General features: G+C 38.9%; 1 protein-coding gene across 2 annotated transcripts in view; it reads right to left on the minus strand.

Annotated features, from left to right (window-relative positions):
* LOC122888590 (seizure protein 6 homolog) overlaps positions 1-23,648 on the minus strand; it is an 89,264-nt gene that overhangs the window by 19,857 nt on the left and 45,759 nt on the right. For both annotated transcript variants that reach the window (XM_044223221.1, XM_044223220.1), the window contains exons 2-4: positions 19,482-20,243; positions 18,916-19,037; positions 6,154-6,346 (exon numbers count right to left, since the gene is read on the minus strand). In XM_044223221.1, coding sequence (XP_044079156.1) covers positions 6,154-6,346; positions 18,916-19,037; positions 19,482-20,243 — 1,077 coding nt within the window. The remainder of the gene's footprint in view (positions 1-6,153; positions 6,347-18,915; positions 19,038-19,481; positions 20,244-23,648) is intronic.

The raw sequence follows: 23,648 nt of genomic DNA on the forward strand, positions 1-23,648 counted from the left end.
ACACCAACTGTTAAATGATTTTGACATAAGTTCCATGATAAAACAGCTAAAGGCCCGCCCTGGAGCAGCAGCCACATGTATAAAGCGAAAGCTGACACTTGACAGAAAAGCTTGTTGGTCCACATACACATGAATACCTTTTGATATATTTGAGTTCTGAGGTCTTTGCATGCACAGATCCTGAGCAAGTGGAGGTTAAACAGCACAAAAGAGATTAGACACTCTGCAGCATTTTGGATTTGAAGTGCTTTCATTCCAGCCGGTCATTTGTAGATGAAAAACAACACTTTAGTGATGTTTCTGGCATTACTTTGAAGCTAAATTGGATATTCCAAACTGTTATTCTATCAATGTTTGAACTCGAGGGAAAACAGCCCTAAATGCATAATGGCCATAAAGGTTTGTGAAACTGCCCCCATCTACCATGTTTTAATCTTCTGACTTAGTTTTTTTTCTTTTACACAAACCACTGGTTTCCACCATAATGAAACAGGCCTTTCTTTTGCAGTAAATCAGTGAGCCACAGGGACGAGGTACACTGCCCTTGGGTCATCCATTCAATTCATAGTTTATCACTGGCTCCAATGAACCTAGTTATTGCGATTATCATAGCAGCATTTACATCCCCATTGAGCATACAGTGGGAGAGCCAGAGGCAAAAACTGTGGAGCCAATTCCTGAAGTATTAAATTACGTGCTGCCTCCAATCCAGTAGATGTGGTGCTGGGCCATAAAGTCTGATTGTTTTGCCATTACAAATAATAGATCCACGGTGCAGACACCCAGGAAGATTAGCTGATGGTAGTGTAGGGCCTCAGGAAACAGATGTGAAGCTTATGTCTTTAGTTATTGTTTCCTTGTAGAGGAGCAGAAGTAGTCACATTGGTAATACTCAGGTAAACCTTCTGCTTTAGTATGGACCAGCAGATCAAATTTCAGCTTTTACAAAGGGATGAATCCCAACATAAATAAGTGATACGTAGACAGTAATTTATATAATTTACTGTCAAATAGATAACAGGGTGTCCTAGTGCAAAAACTTAGTGTGGAAATGATGCATCACCCCACTGTGTTCCCATATTTCTTTCAGAATGTTTAGATGAAGGAGGGCATCACAGGTCAAAACAAGGAGACATTACTGATGTCAGTGTTATAATGTCTCACAAACATCATTTATAGGCGAGATGTATTGGTACTTTGTTTAATATTGTTTTAACATAGGTGTCCATAAAAAAAAATAAGTGAGGAAAAAATAGATAAAACCCTTTGGTATTTAAATGGCATCGTTTCAAGGTAGAAAGTGATTTTTTTATGTGTAGCTTGTCATAACCAATACATAATCATAAGGCATCTGAACATGGCTAAATGTTTTTTTCACTTTATTTTTGTCATTTCACAGTACTTGTTCACAAGAGTTTTTAGAGGAACAGGATGTGCTGCTTTCAAGACAGCGACAGATTTGTCGTGCCTTTTTTTAATATAAAGTGTTTCTGTTCAAATTGCTTCCTGCCCTTTCTCATCTATCTGAAATTCAAGTATTTTGTGTCAACAAATATGGATCAATCTGCATTTTGGATCCAATAATGAGTTATGGTTTCTTCAGCCCTCTGTCAAAAGTTGCTAAATATCAACTTTCGGAAATAATTTAAAGAAAGTAAACATTTCCTGAAAGAACACTTGGTGTGACTCCTGCATTCACTCACATATCCCTCCCATTAATGAGCCTTATTCTGCTGTATGCACATTTTTCATTTGCCGGAGTACTTCAAATTGAGAATGCTGCTCTTCAACCAACAATGGACAAATATTGTTGACTCAGGCATAACAGATGAGATGAGGAAGCCAGTAATAGTAAGATATCCACTGTATTTGGACAAATAAATAAAATACATTTCAATTTAGGCCTAATAAACTGTTGCACTGTTGTATTTCAAGTGTTGCCTGAATCCCTTTAGGTAGAGAGCTGGATGAGATCAAACTTGGCAAGGTGAGGGCAGGAGATAATGAAATAGGTTAACAGAAAACAGAACGCAAATAATGAATGTAGTGCCAGTTGTTATTATTATATTTAATGACAGTTTATTTGGAGAATATTATCCACCATATGTTACCAACAGAGAGTAAAATGGCGTTTCCACATGAAGAGAAAACCCTGTGATCATCTGGTGCAGTGAGATGACAGCAGTCCTGCAGTTAGCAGGTAACTTGTGGGAGAGTGCGACTGTCACTGTATCCAAGCCTCATGTTCTGGCTGTGCACCAAAGCATTACCTTTTACAGAAAGATCGATAGTGTTGTCTCTGGGAAAGTGATTCAGCTGTAGAAAGCCAGACCATAGTTCTTCCATGATATGGCCTATTGATATTTATGTGGTTGGGTTAAAAACTCGATTTTAATGGTCATTTACTCAATAAAGGCTATTAAAGAGAAATAACTTTGGACTGGAGGCTGCATCTCATCAATGCTACTGAGACGTGGCAAATGGTGGATCACTGCCAGTGGCAGAGGTCCTCTGGCCATCTCATTTGTCAACCCAGCTTATTAGTTACAGCCAATCAATAACCAATCAATTTAAAATGAAGAAACTTCACTAATTGGGTTGTCCACATTTGCATGTGTGTTACATTTAATTATTAGTACCCACAATGCTCAATGCATACAAATGATTTTCCTTTTTAAAGAAATGACAGCATTCCTTGACCTCTCTGCTTAAAAAAAAGTCAGCATGTATCTTTTGCTGGTAGAATTAAACTCTTTGCCAAAAAACTGTTTTGCATGCCATCGCTGTAATTAAGCCATCATTATGCTTTCAGAGGAATGGTAGAGATTTAAATTCCCTGTTCTGTGTTTAGTTTGCTCATCTGGGTGCTAATACTTTAGGATGATGTATCCTCTCAACACACTTGCATCCATTGTAGCAAACTAATAAGTTTTAGGGGTTAAAATTGCAGCCAATCCTTATTACAAAACAGTAAGTATGTACAATTTCATATACATTGCAAGTTGATATCTGCATAAAACCAGGAATATTTGTGTCAGTATTGAAAATTTTATTAGTGTAGATTGGATAGCCAGGCCTGAAGCTGTCCCCCCAAGCTTTTCATAATACTCCCTCCTAAGTAATAACTTGGACTCAGAAATTAACTCATTAATAATTGTTGATGTCATTAATAAACCTGCCAATTTTTTTTTATCTATATAGATTCCACCATTGCAGTAACAATGTTGAAGCCAGTGTGTAGAAAAGCACAGTTTATTGTTCTTTTTTCTGTGTGAAAATTAAATAAAGCTAGTAAATAAATAAATGCAATTATCTTTATTAGGGTTTTTGGATTGCATGGAGCCTAATAACTTGCAAATTGCAATTCTGATTGCAAAATAAGTGAGTTGTGGGGAGAAACCCCAATATGCTAAACAGATAAATGTGTTATTTCACCAGTAAAGAATACCGATTGTGTTCATATAACAATTACATGGACATTATTGTTGAATAGACAATGGATGTTCTATGTAGATGAGGATATGTGCATATGTGTATTGAGGAAATAATAAGGACAAGGATTTCAAGGGGTATGCCTCTTTCCTATACCACATTCCTACTTCCCACTCTATACATATAAACAGTAAAACACACACTATAATCATGTTCCAAGTGTCAGGCTCACTACTGATTTTATAGAGGCATCCATCACTCTGCCATCGCAGGCAGAGCTAACGCTGTAGCAGATATTAATTACCCTGAGCTGAGATCCATCTCTCCACAGTTCTGTCTCCTTCTCCACGCTTGTCCAATCACATTTCTCACAACCCATTATAAAGGACAAGGTGATACTCTGCTTACCAAGGAGAGGAACACAAATTGAAATATCTTCTGTGTCTCCAATATGTCTAGCCTTCTAGAAATGTGCTCATTGCATTTTTTCAACAATTACAATACAGAAGGTTGTCTATGTGAAAGTGTTTTATAAGGGTTTTATAGGGTCATAACAATTGATATCATAAAGTGCCCAGGAATATCTACTGTAGCATCAGACACAAAAGGGTCTATCAGTAAAATGATTTGGAGGTGCTGTGTTGAATTGAGTCCATGTTAAGATGAAGCCCTGTTTGTATGAAATTATTTTGAAACAAAGTAATTCAAAGTATTGAGAATGAAGTTAGACATTGAGCGACCCAGGGCCGTTTCTAGCCATTTTGGTACCCTTGGCCAGACATCCGCAGGCAATCCGAGAGGACTGAACTTTTCATAGCCAAATAATATAACGCTATTGGAGTTTGATTTGTCTTTTTTCAGCTTTGCACAACTTCTGTTCTCTGCTGTCACCAACACATGGTCAGTTATAAATGCGCAGATTTACATGCACACTATTGTCCCTTATCCTGGTTCTTATACAAGATATGATATAGAACATAACACCCCTGGTTATTTATATCTCTGTATGACTCATTATCCAACAAATGACAAACATCTGGCTTTATATCCAATACGTAAACTATATTAATCATAAATGCCTGGATTAGTCTCAATCTCGTATCTGTAGATCAGCTCAGGATCAGCTTAGTTTCACACTAATTTCAGGGTGTAGATCATTGCAGCTTTTATCATTACATCATTTCTTTAACTGATTAACAAGTATGTGACTGGGGCATCAGCACACAATACAATGTACAATATCCTGGTTATGAGTCTCTATGATTTTTGCATGGAACATAAGGAACCACTTGGTTATTCATGTTCCTTACGAAGCAGTGTGAGCAAATGCTGCATGGTTCACAAAATAAGCAGCAGCCAGCAGTTTCAATTAATAATATTACAGGCATCAGCACCCCGTTTAGTGTCCCCACCGAGTCTGCCTGCAGACCCCTCTCAGCATCCGGTGCATAGTGCAGTGCGACCATGAGTTTATTTAACAGTAAATGTGAATTGGATGGATGGATGAATAGGTCTTCTATAACAATACAAAAAGTAAAAGAAATAGTACAGGCTGTCCATTAATAAACCTGGAAAAATAATATCACACAAAATTATGCTGACTAAGATTAACTGAAATGCAAAGAGAAGTGAAGGAGAAAAGTACACCTACTGACAGTGTAATATATTTCAACTATTTGTCACCATCTGTCCCCATCTAAGCATCACCCTGTATGATCTGTACTGACCCCTCACTGTCATCATTCAGCCTGACCACACACCAATATTCACGCATCAAACAGCGATGGGCTGATTTATCTCACGTCAGCGGCACTGTTTTGATGGTCGCTTTTATTTTCCACCTGATGAAAGTGTTACAGTAATGTGGTGGAATGAATGTTTTGTCCACCAGCTTCCGCCATCAACTCAAATCGATGGGGCATGTAATTGGCAGCCACTTTGTGTGATTGCTAAGATAAACAGACATTGTTGCGGACATGGAAGATCAATATCATGCACAAAATAAGCCAGAGAGAGGGAGGAATTTATGGGCCATCATATTCACCGACAACATACAGTAACTATCTCTGATGATTTTACTGCTGTCACACACTCTTGTAGTTACTATTTGATCACATTTACTTATTCTTTCTGTATAGTTTTAATCTCTGCAAATGCCAATTGAATTCAGTCCTCACAAAACTATTGGATGTGTTAATTCCAATGGCAAGCTATCTGCCATTCCAGGACTTTCAACTGACAAGCATGGACACATTTTATGTAACTTTAAAATTACAGTAAGCTCAACAGTCACTGTTTTGGAACAGAGTATTTTATGAGAAAATAGACCTTGTAAGTACTTTTTTGATGACGTGAGCATAAGAGTACATTCCTGCAGTGACAGTTCTTCCCTCCCTATCTGTTGGGTGATAGCTGCAACAAAGAATCAAAGCAGAGGAACCCCTTACATTTCTATAAATAAAGGTTGTCTTACAACACAAATGACACTACCTTTTGTTCTTTTGGCTGGCATGACCAAGCGCTAAGAACAAATACTGTACAATGACAGAGGAGAGATGTCACCATAAAGGCTGGTTCAAGTTAGTTTTTTTCCCAATATGACACTTACATATTTAATGTACTTACAATTTTAATCTATTGTGAGCAAGGCTAAGCTGAGCAATTGTTTAACTGATGCAGTTTGAATAATGTGACAACATAGCTAGCATGGTACTGGCTCACCTTGGTAATGCAGCAAGAGGAACCCAGAGTTTTGCTGTTGGTCACTGCGAAATCGGATAGATATCTGGTTGCTCCAGCTGCGTAGTACGAGGCCCCTCATCAATACTGACTCATTGGCAAGGATGAATGGTTCTCGGCCACCCGTATCCTCCACTGTCACCTGCTCTCCCTCCAACACACTCACATTTAGCACCTGAAAAAAAGAGACAATGCCATATGATTACACACAGGGCTTTATTGCTGCACCTCTGTGCATCATGTATGATGTCATGCTAGCAAACAGTTCACTGACTGACTTATCCTTTGCAAAGGGTCTTTGTAGAGTAACACATTGCACAAAGAATTGTCAAAGGTAACAGTCAGTGCAATGTATTTTTAGCACTGTTAGAATGAGCACATTTATTTCAATCCACTCTTTGAAAAGAGCAATAGGCAAAATTCACTTTTAACTAGATCAACAATGAACATAAAAATATCACATTGCACACAAACCCGATGACTTATTAGGTCTCAGTTCACACCAGATGGGATGTTAATTCAGCACCACCACTGTTATGTTTGCATTTAAAGCCAAGTTTAGTCTAATGACGTTGCTGTGAAAAAATGGGTCACCTGCTGTGTTAGTTTGCTCAGTTGACTTCCAACACAGTTGCACAGGGATATGTTTGGTTTAGTCATTTCTTTGTTAACCTGCTCCCTGATTGTAGACATGTTGTTTTGAGTAATTGTAGAATCTGTCTGGGTCATTCCACGCATGGTTTGTTGTACGATTGACTCATCCTCTTTCTGTGTTCTTGTGCCTGTAAGCCACTCTGACAGCAGCGCTTTATGTCTTCAACAGGTTTGAACAGCATCTGCAGCTAAATCTGGTGAAGGAACCTCGGGAGGATTGCATGTAGTTAAACTGTCTGGATAATAGAGTACTGACACATTTTGGAGCAACATCTGATTAATGCCCCATAGAACTATAAAAGAGGTATGTTAATCCAACAGCAGGTCATGATTATTATTCTAAAAAGCTTTCACCTTCACTGTTTGCATGGCAGTCTTAACCCTTACATACTGTTCATATTCCATACCTTCACAATATGGGCCAGGGTCAAAATTGACCTGGCCTAAGAATCCCCTCATAACAAGTGTCTATACCAAATTTTGAATCACAGATCTATTTAGAATGTATAAATAGCCTATCTGGCATTCATAAATGGGTGATTAATCTTTAATTAATGTTTTAGAGAGCAGGGAGTGTATTTTTTAGGTTTTACACCATTCGTGCATGGAGAAAAAACATCTACTATCACCCAATATGTCCTATTTTACTTAATATATAAAAACATAACAGCCATAATGATTAAAATATATTTCATTGAAACTAAAAAGGGCAAGAACATTCTGGAACTGTGGGGTTTATTATATAAACATTTATACCCATTACAACCATCAAACACTATCCTCACTGCTATATCATTAACAAAAAAATCCTCATAACCACTATCTAATTATAACTATTAACAATTAATTCAACATTAACTAACATTTAACCAACAAACAAAGCTAAAAAAATTAGCTAAAAAACAGCTTTTATTAAAGTTAATCCAGGACTGAATCTTCTTATTGAGGCAAAATTCTTTGAAATTCTTTATCGACTTATTTAGGTAGTTTGTTTTGGGGGGTGTTTTTTTTATTGCACTGCAAAAGGAGGCTTTCAATAACATGTTCAAGATAACTAAAACTCTAAATATTACATTCATAAACTAAAATGTAAGATTAGCCAAATTAAATGTTTGCTAAATGAATAGCTAATTGTTTTGTGCATTGTAATGTTCTTATATAAAAAAAGAGAGTGGAGATAAAAATCTAAATATAAAATACCACTGCTCAGAGCTCAATGAATCTGATTATTTTAAACCCACTTGCAAACAGATCCAAAATGGACCCAGCTCCTGTCTTGAAAGATAAGTGCACCATCAAAGCTAATTGAACCACATCCATTTCAAGCTCTCATGTTCTGAAAGCTAATGCTGTCATAAGTAGTAGGCTCAGGTCTCAGGTTTGCCATGAGGCAGAAAAAGGGTTGCCCTCCATAGGCTGATGTCCCTGAGGTAATGTGTGTGCAGGAGTGTTAGTGCAACAGCCTGGAAAAGCTGAGACAGTGGGCAGGATGAGCACATTGCACAACAGCAGCAGGGAAATGAATTTGGTCAGGTTGGCTAACTGTCACGCAGTCGAAGGGGAGCTGACAATGAGTGCAGAGGCTAATGGACACTCTGAGACTGAGCTTAGAGGTGACTTCTTCCAGAATGATCCATGAGGTCAGCCACTTTGATTGATCTGATTTTTATCACAACCAGAATTAAACACAACACCACCCTGGAGGTTTTCAGACACACTGAGAACACAGAGAGCAAACAGTAGATCGAAGTAGTCAAACAGCAGATATTCCTATGTTTTGTGTGTGTGTGTATGTGTGTGCTGTGTGTGTTACCAAATCACTTCTGTATGTTTTAATACAAAAACTGTGCATCTTGTCATTGTAGTTTAGGTAGTTTAGTTGTTGCAGGAGCTTTAAACAACAGCATCACAGTGAGTAATAAAGGAATGTCACATGATTTTAGAATCCCTGTTTCTCAAGGGCAACGGCAATGACAAAGCCTTAGGCACAGTTCTTTTTTTGCCACTTCTGCCTCTTTGTCTCTGAGTTAATATGGAGGGCTTGGATGTTTTGCAAATCAGGTTACTTCGGCTACTTGCTCATCTTATTACTTCATAATTCACCCCACAGTGCAGCACAGTAATTCTCCTTCAATTTAAAACACATAGTCACATATTCAAGGAATAAGAGTGAAATGCAGACAATGTGGTATTGCAATGTCGCTAACCATAAGATTAACTTGATTGTCTGACAACCGTGGAGACTCAACTCTAAATTACATCCATGATTCATTGTCTGTGATTGATTGTTGATTGTTTGCATTGCAGTCTTGTAGAATGTAGATTAAAAATTTGGAAATTTGGAAAGTGTGTACTACATTTTCAAGGACAGTGAAGCAAGTTAGATTTTTTATAGTCAGCTCTAATGTCAGGTTGTATTTATTAGGGATCCAGATAAAGTAAAAAATACCTGAGCCTGTAATTTCCTTCATCTCTCAATTTCATTTTGAAATGATTATTCTGTGATGTGTTTCTGTTGCCTCCACCATTATGTAAAGCTGGTGAGTCCATGAGAGATGGCTGATACTCCACCATGGTTCATACATATTTCAGTCAACCATCTCTCCAAATAAATCAGGCTATAAATCAAATGTCCTTCTCCATGGAACTGGTGGAAATCCTAACTCAATTCAACCCATGACTTCAGATTTATCGTCATCAAATTTTATCACAATTCAATTTCATGAAATACATTTTTTTATGATATTATTATGGCAGGCAAAAATATTGATAGACTACTAGAATTGTTGGATTACACACACAACATAAAACTGCATGTCATCCACATAGCAATGGAAATCATTGCTATGTATTTAGAATTTTCTCTGTAAAGCACTTTTTTATTTTCCTTGGAGATCACTCTGTAACTTTATTAAGAAAAGCGCTATACATACATAAAAGCGCTATACATAAATACATACATAATAAAGTTTTTTATATATTTCATAGATTGAGATCAGACAGTTGTCCTAACTGTTTTCACCTCAACATTTTGTGACAAAGTTGCACTATTCCTATCCTATCCCAATTTTTAGTCTTGGCTTTGATTATTATTATTCTTATTAATATACTGTATATTCATACTGAATATTTTCTGAATGCAGACTGCAGAAAAAACTGACAAAATGCCACACTTATTTACACCTGACAGTATAAGACAATCCAATAGAACAACACTACAAAAGTACATCAAAGTGGCATTTATTGTTTACTTAGTAAGCATCGCATTGTGCAGGTGTTTATGGTATTGCGTCCATCTGCTGTGTGGTACGCATTCTGATATTGCAACAACTTATAATCAAATTCAGTGAGGTCAAACAGATTGTGGGTCTGTGACCACTTGGTTTACATATACCAGGGAGGCTCATGAAGAACAGGGGAGCAGATAGTGGACAGTGAACATTTGGACTCATAGATAGTTTGGCCCCAGAGGGCCCTATCATCTGTCATCCACCCTGGGACCTGTCAGTGCAGCCAGCAACAGCTGTCCTGCCTCAATTATGAATCATTGGCCATGTCAGGAGACATCAGACTACCTTATCTTCACCACTGCTGCAGCCAAATGCCCAGAGGGACTTCTTTCTCACTGTCTCTCTCTCGCTCTCTCTCTTGCACACACACACACACATACATACATGTTCCTCTGGACTGTAATGAGAGCAGGCTTATTGTAACTCCTAGCTGGAATCTCTGCCTCAGCAGACACATTTGTGGGACCGGGTATTTGGCTGACCAAGCACACTTCTGAACCAACCGCAACATTATCAGAGGATGCCATCTAAACATTGTGCTGTTCCATTTCGAGAATTGTGTTGAAAGAAGAAATAATGTCTGTTTAGTTTTTTTTGATCCAACTTATGAAAGGAATGCTCTAAACAATGTAAGAAATATAAGACTGTCCTTTTGGGTATGTGATGTTTGACTTCAAGTGTTTCTTTGTTCCAGTAAAATCTTTCCTGAGCCCAATCAGAATGAGAGGACTAGGGGAGAGAGGGTCATCTCTCTCCTCTGTCCACTGTCTTTTCAATCAAACCACTATAATGAACAGACCATCCTACAAGGCCACAGTACAATGGACAGGCCTAGAACTGCACTCAGAATACAAAATATGGAGGGTAATACAGGTTTCAATGGACAACAGGATCTTGATGTGTTTACCATGACCTTTGTAGAACAGGGAGCTTCCGGTGTGCAGCATTAAACTATGAGAGTGAACAGTGAGCAGAGGTGAAGATCCATTTTATCACTTCCAAACAGAAAGCAGCCTGGCATGGCTTTTAATCTGTGACTATAGAGTCACCGCTGGTATCTGACAGTTAGTTCCACACAAGAGATAAACTAAATAATCTATCATGCAATTAGGGAGATACTGTATTCTTGAAAAAAGAAAAATACAACTCTTAAACTGTTAAAACTCTCTCTAAAAAATACAATTTGGGCAAGAAAAAATATGTCTCCTTCTCATGCTTTGAAATAATCAATCTGTCAAACAAATTAGACTTTTTACACATGCCATGTAATCGTTATTCACTCATTTATTAATTTATCCGTAAGTACACAGTATGAATTATCTGTCTGCAGAGGCTGGCTCTCACTGATAATTTACTGTTGAAAACATCTGGTGGTGCTCTGCAATGAACATTTGCACTGACTCACAGGAGCCATTGCTGATGCAGAAATGAGCAGTACATAATCAAAATGATCCCACTATACATGGAAAGTAAATGACCCTGCTGCTGGGGGCAATAAATCAACAGCCATTGGACTCACCAGCTGCAGTGTCATCATTACTATACAAAACTCACTGGCTTATGCAGTGGAGAACACTGCTAGTGTACCTACCTCATCGTTCCGTATCTAAGGCTCACAATAATCTTGGTACACCACATCCAGTTGGTGTTTTTGTGTATCTCCTGATAAATTAATACAAAAAAAGAGTTCTTCTAGTGCTCATTGTATGAAAAACGTTATCTTAATTGAACAGTCACCTCTATTTAAAACTGCCAAGGCCATTTCCTGTTTGCCCTGCTGTCTAAGACAATGGATCCTTACCAATCAGCAAAAGCTGAATGTTAATGAGAATGTGCCAGTCCCGGTGGCTGAATACAATTCTAACTCGCTCATTGTCACTTATGTCACATTTAGGATGGTCCATTTTATGCTCCTGAGATCATCAAATGCCTCCACCATATAGTGACCGTCTTCTCAAAAATGTTTTCCTTCCAGAAGTTTACAGTAAAGCAGACATTAAGATCCCCAGCATTTGAAACATTCAACACATTCATGAGATGAGATTCTTGCTTTTCAGATAAATCAGCCTCACTTTCTGAGGCACCTCTTGGGCCTTGACATCTACGTTTATTTGCTGCAGTGTGCATTTTTGCATAGATTTAAATTCATGCATTGCTGATTACGCTTTATATTTTCTAGCATGTATCTTTACTTTCCCATCCTCATCATGATGCTGAACGTGTTGGAGAGAACATCCTCCTGCCAGACAGAGTCTTTTCCCTATATGACAGAGAGCTGGGTGGAGGAGCAATTTGTGTCACCTGAAAGCATTCCTCTCGGGATGGCTAGGCTCCATGAAAACTCATCTCAGCAAAGCCTTGACACCTTAAAAAGCTCATCAAGATCAAACTGGCCTTCTTTGTGTTCTGCCTTACTCTCCCAAGGCACAACATGATGAAGCCTTCATTCTGCCTCATCTCAAGTTGATTAAAAGCAGCAAGCCTGCCTCCATTACTCAGTCAGGCTCAGTTTCTCTGCAACATATCTGCTACGTGTTGTGTCATTTGTGCTGCTGGGGACCAGAGTCACAGAATGGCCAAAACATGTACATTGTCTTGTTAAAACACCCCTTTTAGTATGTCAGAGGTGAGGAGGAAGGATTACAGGCATCATTGTATTTTAAAGGGGAACTGTTGGTTTTAAAAAAGTATCGAGACTTTTGGTGGAAATTTCATAACACTGGTGGCCCTCTCATTTGATGAGAGCACTAGCAGTCACTGAACACAAAACAACTTTAATTCCTTCCCTAATCAGCCACACTCGGCCAGGGTCAATGCAATGTGCATTTTGCTTCTTTTGTAAGAAATACTAGAATTAAAAGAGTGCAAGAATCGATACAGCAATTCACCCACTGAGAGGAGCCTGTGTGTCAAGTATTGGTGCTGCTTATTAACATGACTATTGATTGGAGTCAGAGGAGCGTGGTCGCAGAGGCAGTATCAAATATCAATTGTTAACCCTCAAGTCGGGGTTAGCTGTAAACACTTGTCATGCTCTGTAACATCTCAATCCTTGAAGGGGCATTTCCCTGATGCTCCACCTCAACAATACTTTACTCCCACCTTAGGTGTAGTGCAGCCTTGAGCTCAGTAGATGTTTGGTTCTTAAGTTTTATTTTGCTTTATTTGGAATCATCTGAAACAATATTCACTCATGTGAGGATGAAAATCGTGGAAGCTGTAATTTTCCCCACTGAGACTCAAGGCCTTTGTTTGATATTTATAAGTTTTAGTTAACGAAACAAACAAATAAAAAGTTTTGTGTTCTCTTTCACTTAATGGGCAATTTTATATTTTAATTGGCTTGATTTTAGCTGTAAAGGACTACTTCTAAATTTACAATCTGCTATCTTTGTTACAATATTATGTTTTCTTATTATTGATCTCCTGCTGTAACATTTGACTGTCATTTGTTGTTTTAACTAACATAAGAAATCATATGTCCTGTGTCCTGTTAATTTATCCCCAGGTTCACTGAAACTGATTTGACAGGGCAGAGGAGCTAGACAAACAGAAAAACTGATAAATGAGAGCAGGATGGAAATAGGAAAAAAGGAAAAAGAGGGTGAAAGAGTTGGGAGAGGGATGGAGAAGAGAAAAAATGAGATATACAGTATTGACCGAATCCTCCCTCACCATCTCCTTGAATGATGCTGCTTTAAACCTGTCAGAAAATGGAAACACTTCCCCAATCAGCCTTTGTGGCAGTAGGAGAAATTGGCCGCGTCTGTACTCCTAACCCCTGAAATGTATCAACCACTCTCAGTCCTCCCCACACAATACATTCTCTAAGAGTGCAGAGATGTGGCCACCATGAAACAGAGCTGGGACTACCTGTGCTGAGCCTCAGTTGGTAACTCCTTGAGACCCAGGCAGGTAGATCAGTGAGCAGAGAAGATGGGGAAATCAGAGTGGGACAGATGGCCCGGAAAGAGCTGATAGCTTGCTAACCCACTGGATTTATTTGATCAAATAAAAAAGCTCCAAAACATATTTTAAGCACTTTAATGCCACAGCCCAGTTCTGGAAAACCTCCATCTGTCCTCTACTAATACCTTATTGCCGAAGTGACTGCGGAGAAGAGGAGGAGACAGATATAGAGGACAGAAATAAGATGTGAAATAAGATATCGCCAGTTCACTGGTAAAAACTTTCATTTCTGCATGTATGTGTGTGTGTGTAAATATACAAACACACACTCAAAAAAATATACATATATATAAATGTGTGTGTGTATATACACATACAGTGGAGAGAGGATAACTTGGGAGAAACACATGCAGCTACATCCCATCAATGCTGCTAATTTATATATCTGAAGTAATCCCAAATTGAGTGACACAGCTGTTTTGACATGGTCATGAAATAAAAAGTGTAAGTAAATAAACTGAATATGTCTATCTTTATTAATAACAATCCATCACACCGAGACCAACTTAAGTGGATGGTAAGATTGATTCTTAAGCCTGCCTATAGTTCATTTCAAGGGAATGAAAACTGAGTGAACTGAACCCTGAAAAGAAGCCTTCCTCCATATTACAGTAACCTGCTCAGGCTTTCAGGTTATTTATCATTGCTAAACTGTATAACATATAATACTATAATGTAATAGCTAGGGATGTCAAACATAAATCTATATTTTACATCTTAACTTGTAACTGATAGTTTGCACTCTACCTGTTCAAACGCCCTGCACATATTTTACATATTTAACTATGTGCAGTTTAACTAAAGTGCAACACCTTTATTTAAATATACTTTCAGCGTTTATTACAGTATTAGTTTATCTCTGTGCTGAAAGTTGGTGTTACATCAGCCTCCTAATATTTGTGCAATTATTCTGCAAATAAATCGTAATGCGGCCAGAGTCACCAGATGGGGCAATGCATTATATGCTGTCAGCTGCCGCAGAGGGGTTAAACAGCCAGGCTGAGGGCAGTAAATTCTCCTGATACATTTTTTCGTTCTCCCTCTCCTGCAAGCTGCCAGACTGCTGAAAGGAGTATTGACTAAACACAGAAAAGGTCTGATCTTGCTTATTTATTCTCCACCAATCTCTGTGATATTTTTGAATGCTGGTGGAAATCAGAGGGGTCTCTGAGTGCTGGAAATGACAGACACTGTGCCTATATATATTAACCATAGGTACACTACATCAACATAAATATTCATTATACAGTCAACACATCTGTCCTTCAGAGTTTTTCCTTCACATAATTTCCTTCCTTTGCCCTTGCAAACTGCTGGTCTGTCTGCTATAATGATGACTCCCTTCCATAACGGAGGCCGGCTGCCAAAACAAGAACATGCACTTCAACCGTAGTGTCCCTCCTACGCCTCCTCTGCTCTGAAGTGTGGCGCTTAAGCATTTTCCACATGTTAATGTTCAGCACAGTAAATGGTATCAACTGTCATGGTTTTGGGTTTTAGTTCAGTCATTTCCTGTTTTATGTTGAGTCTTATGTATGTGTCTTGTGTACTTCACTTCCTGTCTTTGTGTGTTTCCCTCCAGTTTTTGATTGTCTGCTCTGCCCTGATTAGTTTTACCTGTGCTTTGTTATCGCCCCTCACTAGAGTATTTAGCTTGTGTGTTTCTCTCCTTCAGTGTCAGTTCATCCTTGCTTTATGTGCCTCACGTTCCAGCCATCTTTCCTGTGTTTCCTTGTGTTTTTGTGACTGTTTTCTTGGACTTCACCTGTTTTATGGACTTTGGATTCTCTGCCTGCTCCCTGTTGGATTTGTTTGCCTGATTTGGACCGTTTACCTGGTTTTGACCTTTGCTTGCCTGACCATCCCTGTAAGCCTTTTGCATATTGACTTATATTAAATTATTGCACTGCACCAGCTCTGCCTCTGTTGTCTGCGTTTGGGTCCTATCCCTTGTGTTACCCCATTTGGCACAACCTTGACATCAGCTGCTCAGAGTGAATACTAAGACAAAAGAAAAATGGCAGGGGAAGGTCTGTGATCCCTCCAGAGATTGTTGTGTGATGATAACAAATAAACTCATCAGAAAAATGAAAGCAATCAATTTAGTTGCTACAACAGTTAATTTTATCTTTTCTTTTTTCTTATCATTTTTATTGGATACTATGATATTTAAAGGATTACTATCTTCAAATTACGTATGTAAAACATGATGGAATTTAGGATTCCTTCATTCATAGGAATGAAAGGGCTGAGCATTGATCTAAGCTGTTTAATTGAATTATTTGGCATGGGTTCTGCTGTTGTGTGCAAAATAAATGATTACATTGCATGTTGCTCAGTGACGAGCAGTCCCATGTAACATGTAAAGTCCATGAATTGGGGTATTTACATACCATATTTACAGAAAAATGACAATTTGACAGATGCATATCAGCATTGTTATCTGTTCTTGTGTATCATCTCAAGTACAGTAAGCCATTCTTTCCAAATGTGAGCTGGTTAGTACTATAAATCACATTCTTAATGTGTTTACCTCTTGTTTTTTTTTTTTGTTTTTTTTTTTTGCTGGTGCAATAATAAAAAGGGTGGAGGCTTCTAGGTACATGACATGGTGGTAACTATAATGTCCCTGGCTCAAATCCTGCTGGGGACCCTTGTTGCATTTCACCCTTATTTTCTATTCATGTTTCCAGTCATAATCTACTATGAACTGAGGCAATATGCCAAAAAAGGGATTATGAAGGGTGGCTGACCAAAACACCACAGATTGTGTGTGGAAAACAGGACAGAGGATATTAGCCAGAATGCTTGCACCAAAGGGAAGTGCAGCAGTTTATTGGCCACCTCTTAATCTCAGAATGGTGGTTTAATTGCAGCTGCATTGCTCCAACTTTCACATTTGAATCCCTGCTTTCTGTGTATTTCAGCATTTGCGTGTTTGAGCCTGCATGTGTTGGATAAGTCCTATCAAGTAGGTCAATCCCATGAGACAACAGCCTAAATGTGTGTCCATCTCTTCCTGCTTGCTTCAAGAATTGTAAAATTATTGAAAATTAAAAATCGATAAATGTGTAAAAAAAAAAACTTCAAAATGTGAGGTAAAAATTGTTCTGCTTATGTAACATTCTGTGCACACTGCTACTCCACATATCTACTTTCTGATCTCCTTCATTCCTTTAAAACCTTGGGACCTGGAAAGCCTCCAGGCAGAGGAGCTTCACACATTGCTGGTGAGAAGGTATGACACATACTTGACTTCAATTTCTATCTTTCCATTTTCTGTCAGTTTATGTATTTGCCAGGAACAGAGACCATGGCGCCTCATTCTCATCAGCCGTGCCAAGCAACTGACTGCATAGCTTGCCATCAGATCACTATTAGTTTAGCTGTAGGAGGGAGGGAGTCAGTCGCCCCATCTGTTCACATGGTGGTGCTGAAACACATGGCTTCCTCCTGTTTCTTTATCAGACCTGGTAGATGTGTGAGGATAAAATGTCTATATATTTTCCCTTTTTATAGCCTTGCCATTTTTAGAGTCTCCAGAGATATTTTCTGCCAAATGCATTGGAGAAGCAGTGGAAGTTGAGAGCTGATATATCAAATGTAGTGAAATGCATATGTGTGTGTGCATGCACATGTGCAGGTAAGTGTGCCTGTGCTTATAAGTGGTTCAAGATTTACTTAAGTTACCCAGCGGAAGCTTTCAGAGAAAAACACACACGCAAACATATACTCTGTCAAGACTTATCTTAGCCCTCCAGAGGCAGCAAGACAAAGCTCACACATTTTAAAGTCTCCAGTGAGTAAATGAGGCGTTTGAGGAATTGCAAATGCCAGAGAACACACACACTGACAGTTAATTTTTATAACCTTTTGTGAAAAGACTTACCAAGCAAACATTCAACCTGAGACGGGCCCTGTCACTTTCCCCCATCCACCCACTCACCCCAGCAATTTGCTGCCTGTCTATCTCCATCAACCCACAGAAGACCAGGGAATACTGTAACAGCTAAGACTAAACCAAACTTTCAGTGCTTTTCACTGGTTGAATAAAACCCTTTTTTGCAACATTATTTTACGTTCAGAAGTGTTTTATAAAGCATAAAACAGCACAGTCCATGTTAAAATGGCTAAAATCAAAATTTGTAGGTTAACAATGGATCACATGACTATGTGTATGTGAATTGGGTTGCTCACACACCCACAGACAAATGTCACCTGATTCTGCACTTTCTCTCAGGTCTACTGAGCTTTATCGTGTCTTTCAGCTGATTGTTTTCATTTATGGCCCACAACTTTACTGTTTTGGTTCTGTCTCACAGCTCTCATCAGTGTCATTTCCAGATGCAGGCAGCTGTTTCCATTAAAAAATCTCTGATAAACCAACTGTACGCTACGTGCCCAACATCAAATAGACAAAGCTGGCGACCAGCCAGTGAACATAATGGAGCATTTAGCTTCTAAAGAGCCAGATTATTCCATATGGGTTGGTGGAGACCAAAAACAGAGCTGAAAGGAGAGTGAATATTGGACTTACATTCATCAAGTCTCTTGAAACACAACTCTAAATGTATGCTTTTGCTGCTCTGTATCTGCTGGATGTGTAAATAGGTAACTGTTTGCTTGCCATATCACTTAGTGATATCAAAGTGATATCAAAGTGATAAAATGTCAATGTTGTATTTACAGTTTGTTTATGCTTCCATCAAGTGCCCAAAGAATCTATTAATGTGGATTTAAAGATACAATTTTGAACTTTATCAGGAGTTGCATATTGTAATTTAAAATTTGCTAATAAGGAACAACATCATGGTGAACCTTTAGCACTGACCTGAACCTCAATGCCATATCCAAGGTAGACAGTAATCAAGTAGTTACACTCCACTCCAGAGTCAAGTTGCTGCAGGATTTCGATGTTACCTTCAGGGTCAGTGAAATTCAGACTGCATGGCTCTGTGGGAGACAGTAAAAAGACAAGTGATTCCCTTTTTCCCGGACCACTGATCTTTCTGACAGCCCACCTGTGTCTCCATGGCTCTGTAACCCTTTAACTTTCTCTGCAGATTTCAGCCCTCTGTGGCCAGTGGAAAGGACAGGCAGGACACATCAGGGAAAATCTGATTTTTTTTGACACATGAGCAACTCTGTTATCCCTGGTGGAGAGAAGAATAACAGTGTGCAGCATGCAAAATGAACAGCAGTGATGTTGTGATGACCTGATGCTTAATTTTCTTGTCCTCTGGGATGGATGTGTTAAATCTTAGGGGGATGTTACTCTCAATTTTGAATTTCCATCGGGGAAGTTATTTGTATGCTGCTGCTATTTATTTCACAAAGTCATTTCAATGTTCTGCTCAGTACATCTTTGAAAGTCAGAGAAAACATGAACATGCCTACCTGCTGTTTGCATGGTGGTGATGGTGGTAGTTGTGATAACGGTTGTGGACGTTGTGATGGTACCTTCTTCTCGGGATGCTGAAGTTAGGTCAGGAAGCGGACGATCAGGGCTGGTTTTGTTTTTCAGTGCTGTCTCCCTAGCTTCCCCTTTCCCCATCCTCATTGAGGAGGGTGCAAAAGTGGTCTCTGCAGGAAAAGCACTCCAACTGTGAGGCCGACTTCTCTGTGAGGACTGGGAAGCCACTGGGTTGTTTTCACTGACTGAACCTCTCTTTATTGGTGTCACTTGGGTGGTGAGGGAGTCTGTTGTTGGCTCTACCTTGTCTGTCCCCCTGGTCTTCTCCTTTGAAGACTTCTTTTCAGAGAGAGACATGGGCGGCCTTGGTGTTGTCGGAGAAAATGTGGTCAGTGGGGAGGTGGCAGCTGCAGTGGCAGTAGTGGCAATGTCTGAGAAGGCTGGGGAATCTTCATGGGGCACCAGCTGGGTAACAGGGTCTCCTGCATCTGAGGCAGACACAGAGCCTGGCATGGTGGAATATGCAGCCAAAGAGCCATCCCTCCTAAAAAAGTGCTGGTCCCCCTGGAAGTCCCTTGTAAGTAGGTGCTCATGAAGCAGCAGGCCCTTGAGAACAGGCTGGTGGTTGGGGATGTTCATTGGCGAGGCCGTGGTGACAGAGTGCACTTCGCTCTCTGTGTCCTGTGATGATGAGTCCCTGTCTGGGCCCAGCGTCCTCTTACTGAGTCCGTTACTTTCCTTTGGACCTAAGAGTATAAGAAAAAAGAGAATATGGATGTGTCCAGCAAAATATTACAGGCCGGTATTTTTGAAAGTTAATTACAGAATCACTGAGTATAGAAAAATCTACCAAAATTATGCTTAATGAGGTGAGGCTGTTCTCTTGTATGGGGGGGGGTATAATAATAGGATGGGTTGACATATGTAGGTCACCACAAGTAAAGTAGCATCCTGTGTACTGTAACAACACAGACATTTCATTTCCGAGTGCATCTGTTAAAATCAGATCTTTTCTTTCAGTACTTGACATATTATACTGTACATTTCATTGAGCTACCATGAAGGACATTCTTTTCAGGTTCTTGTGGATGATTAATACTGGCAGTGGTGGGTTGCAGCTTGCAGAAAGCCAGTTTATTATCAAAGACAAATTCCACAATCACACCCCGCAGGAAGTGAAATCTCAGAATGCAAAAACACTGAGCAGAAATAGTCTAGTTACTTGTAGGATGAAAAGGTTTAAAAACACATATTTTTCTATGGCATTTGTCTGTAGGCTAGTATTCTTATTGCCTCTTTTTTTTTTCAACCTCACACACACACCACTCAAACACAGTACAGGCATTGTCAAAGTTCCACAGGAAAAGCACTCAACCAGCGAATAGTCAGTAAACCACAAAAAACCTGTGGGTGTAAACTACAAATACTCATATATCCAGGTTTAAAAGATTAAAATACAGGTATAATGACAAGTAAACTCAAACAAATGAAAACAAAAACAGTGTTCCTAATACAATAAATCAAATTTGCAAGAAATGTTCATGCACTGCATAAGGAAGGTATGTCAATTGTAACAGCAGGGAATGGATAATAAATGACTTGTCTTTCATTTTGCCTACACTGTTACTAATTATTATGGTCCATGACAGTTGACATCATATAACTGATCTAATAAAGTATTGCAAGTCACAGAAGACACTTGCTGAGAGACAAGTTTTAACATGGCATTTACAGTGTAAAAGCCAAAACAAAAGATGCCAAAATGGCAATGTCATTACTGCTAATCCATTTAAAAGACAGACTGAGCTCCAGTTTTAACGAAACAGCCATTTAAACACAGTTAGAGTTTAGACAGATGCATGCATTTAATCATTTATTGACAATAAGTGGGTGGGAAGTACGCAAAACAAACCTGATTATTAAATTAAAGATAGAAGGATTAAAGCTGCACATGTTAGCTACACCTGTCTTTGTGACAGTTGTCCTACCACGGACAGACCAGTCAATCAGTTCATGCAGTGTAAGTGTTTTTTTCGTAGCCAGATGATTGCAGCGTGAGTCCAAAAGTGCCATGTTTACCCCATTATCTGCTACATTTTCCTCAGTTGTTTGGGGAAATCTGATGAATGGATGGTTCCCACCTCTGCAAATCCTCCAAACAAACATTAGCAAAGATGAACTTCTCATGTCCTTAGTGGCTGTGACAGGACAGTTATCCTGAAATGATCAAATGTTCTCCAGCTGGCTGCTAGTTATACATACTCAGATGACAACAAAGATTTTCGCCTCCTTTATGAACCTTTGCATGGAAAGAGTTTTCTTTCAGTTTTGGAAGTCCAGTGCTAACTTGTTGTTTTAAGCTAAGCTTCTATCTTGTTAAGATCAAGGTGGAAATACAGTGTATTTCTTTCGGTACTGCTGGACATCAAAATAAAACATCTATGGCAATCACCATCCTTTTAGGACAGTGAGATGAGCTGACTAAAAATACCACAGCTGACTGTGAATTCCTGCTTTCATTTTGGCATCAAAGAAATCTCCATCTTTCTTTTTGTACTAACTGTTTCACCTTCTTCCAGCATTTCACTATACATCTTTACTCAGTGCAGCTGCTTATAGTCAATTTGCAGATACTAAAACACAAAACATTAATATATTTACCTAAAGCTAGCAATATTAACATAAACCAATTCTATGGGTATTTTGTATGGTAAATAAGTCGCTATGCTAAATACTGAAAACACAGAGGGAGTTGATATAATCCTCTTATGTGTCTACATACACGTGTCTACATGAAACAATGCCGTCTGCTTTGACACCTTAATTAGCTTGCATTCAGGATGACAGTTTGTTTTTGTGAGGCAGAAAAGTTGTCATCACACTTTTCATGCTTATAGATGATGTTGTTGACACAGGCAGCAAATGAGTGAGATATCGTCATGGTGAGTGTTTCTATTAGCTACAGCGCTCCAAGAGGATGAAGGAGCCACAGCTGAAAGTCAAAACAGATGTAATATTCATTTTAAAATGATCTGTGAGGTCAGTTGAATGGTAATATGATGTTTGTGTCCATTTTAAATGTCTAGTAAAATACAGGGGTGAAACAATATAACAATATATAATCAAATGCTTTTTCCTTTTAAATGTTTGTGCTTTGAAAGTCAATAACAGATTGCCAGAAAAACCCTCTGTCTGAGTTTTACACCTTCTAGTTGACAGTTTGTGGTGAGTTTCACAGCCAGTCTATTTTCTATACCTGTTTAATCCCCATGTGACCAGTTCTTAACATCTGATTAAATTATAAAGCTTGCATATTCTACAATTGACTGGCTCATTTTGGGCGTATTGATTACAAGTGCCAGTTGCTTTTCCTGCCTACAAAATAGATGCTTAAATCTGGACCCTGGAAAACTGACTTGTCTTTATTGATTCTAAAGGGATTCCCATAACAGGAAACATACATTTAGGTTTTAAATGAGAAATGGTGTCTGAATAAATGTGAAAATTAACTGTGCCACGGGAGAGGCTCTGCTTTGCTCATAAAACTTGTTGTAAGCCATTGACGGTGGTAAAACTGCTCTGCATCAGCATTTTGCTGATCCATCCAGCATGCTAATAAAAGTTTGATCAGGCTATTCAAGAGGAAGAGTAAACAATTTTGTTACAAAGCCTCTCCCAAGCTGACAGAACTGACACATGGTTTTACATTTTACTGGCATACGCGACAACACCACATTTATCTTTCTTGGCGACAGAAGCAATTCAAAGACCTTTTTGATGTTCTAAGATGGAGGAGAAATATTTCCTTGTAGCCTTATTCTGTCACAACAAGAGCAGCAAAAGCTGCACTATAAAGGCAAACTAAGCATATTTGACATGTCTCACAACCAGCTAGAATAAAGAGTGCAAAGGGAGGTCTTCATGAATGATTAAAGTATATAAGGCTGCCCCCCTCCTCATGATTGCTAAGTATAAGAATGTCGAACACACACATACTGTATGGTAAAGCTTGGGAATTATCCTTTAGCCAAGATTATTGTTACAGCTGCATGGAACTGGTAACTGAACCTCTTCTTTTCTTGTATTTGTCTCTATCTGTGTTGGTCAGCTTTTGACCATCCAGTTGCTGTCCTTAAGTCAGAATATCGAGT

Source organism: Siniperca chuatsi, linkage group LG14 (assembly GCF_020085105.1).
Source record: "Siniperca chuatsi isolate FFG_IHB_CAS linkage group LG14, ASM2008510v1, whole genome shotgun sequence".
In the NCBI taxonomy this organism is placed as follows: domain Eukaryota; kingdom Metazoa; phylum Chordata; class Actinopteri; order Centrarchiformes; family Sinipercidae; genus Siniperca; species Siniperca chuatsi.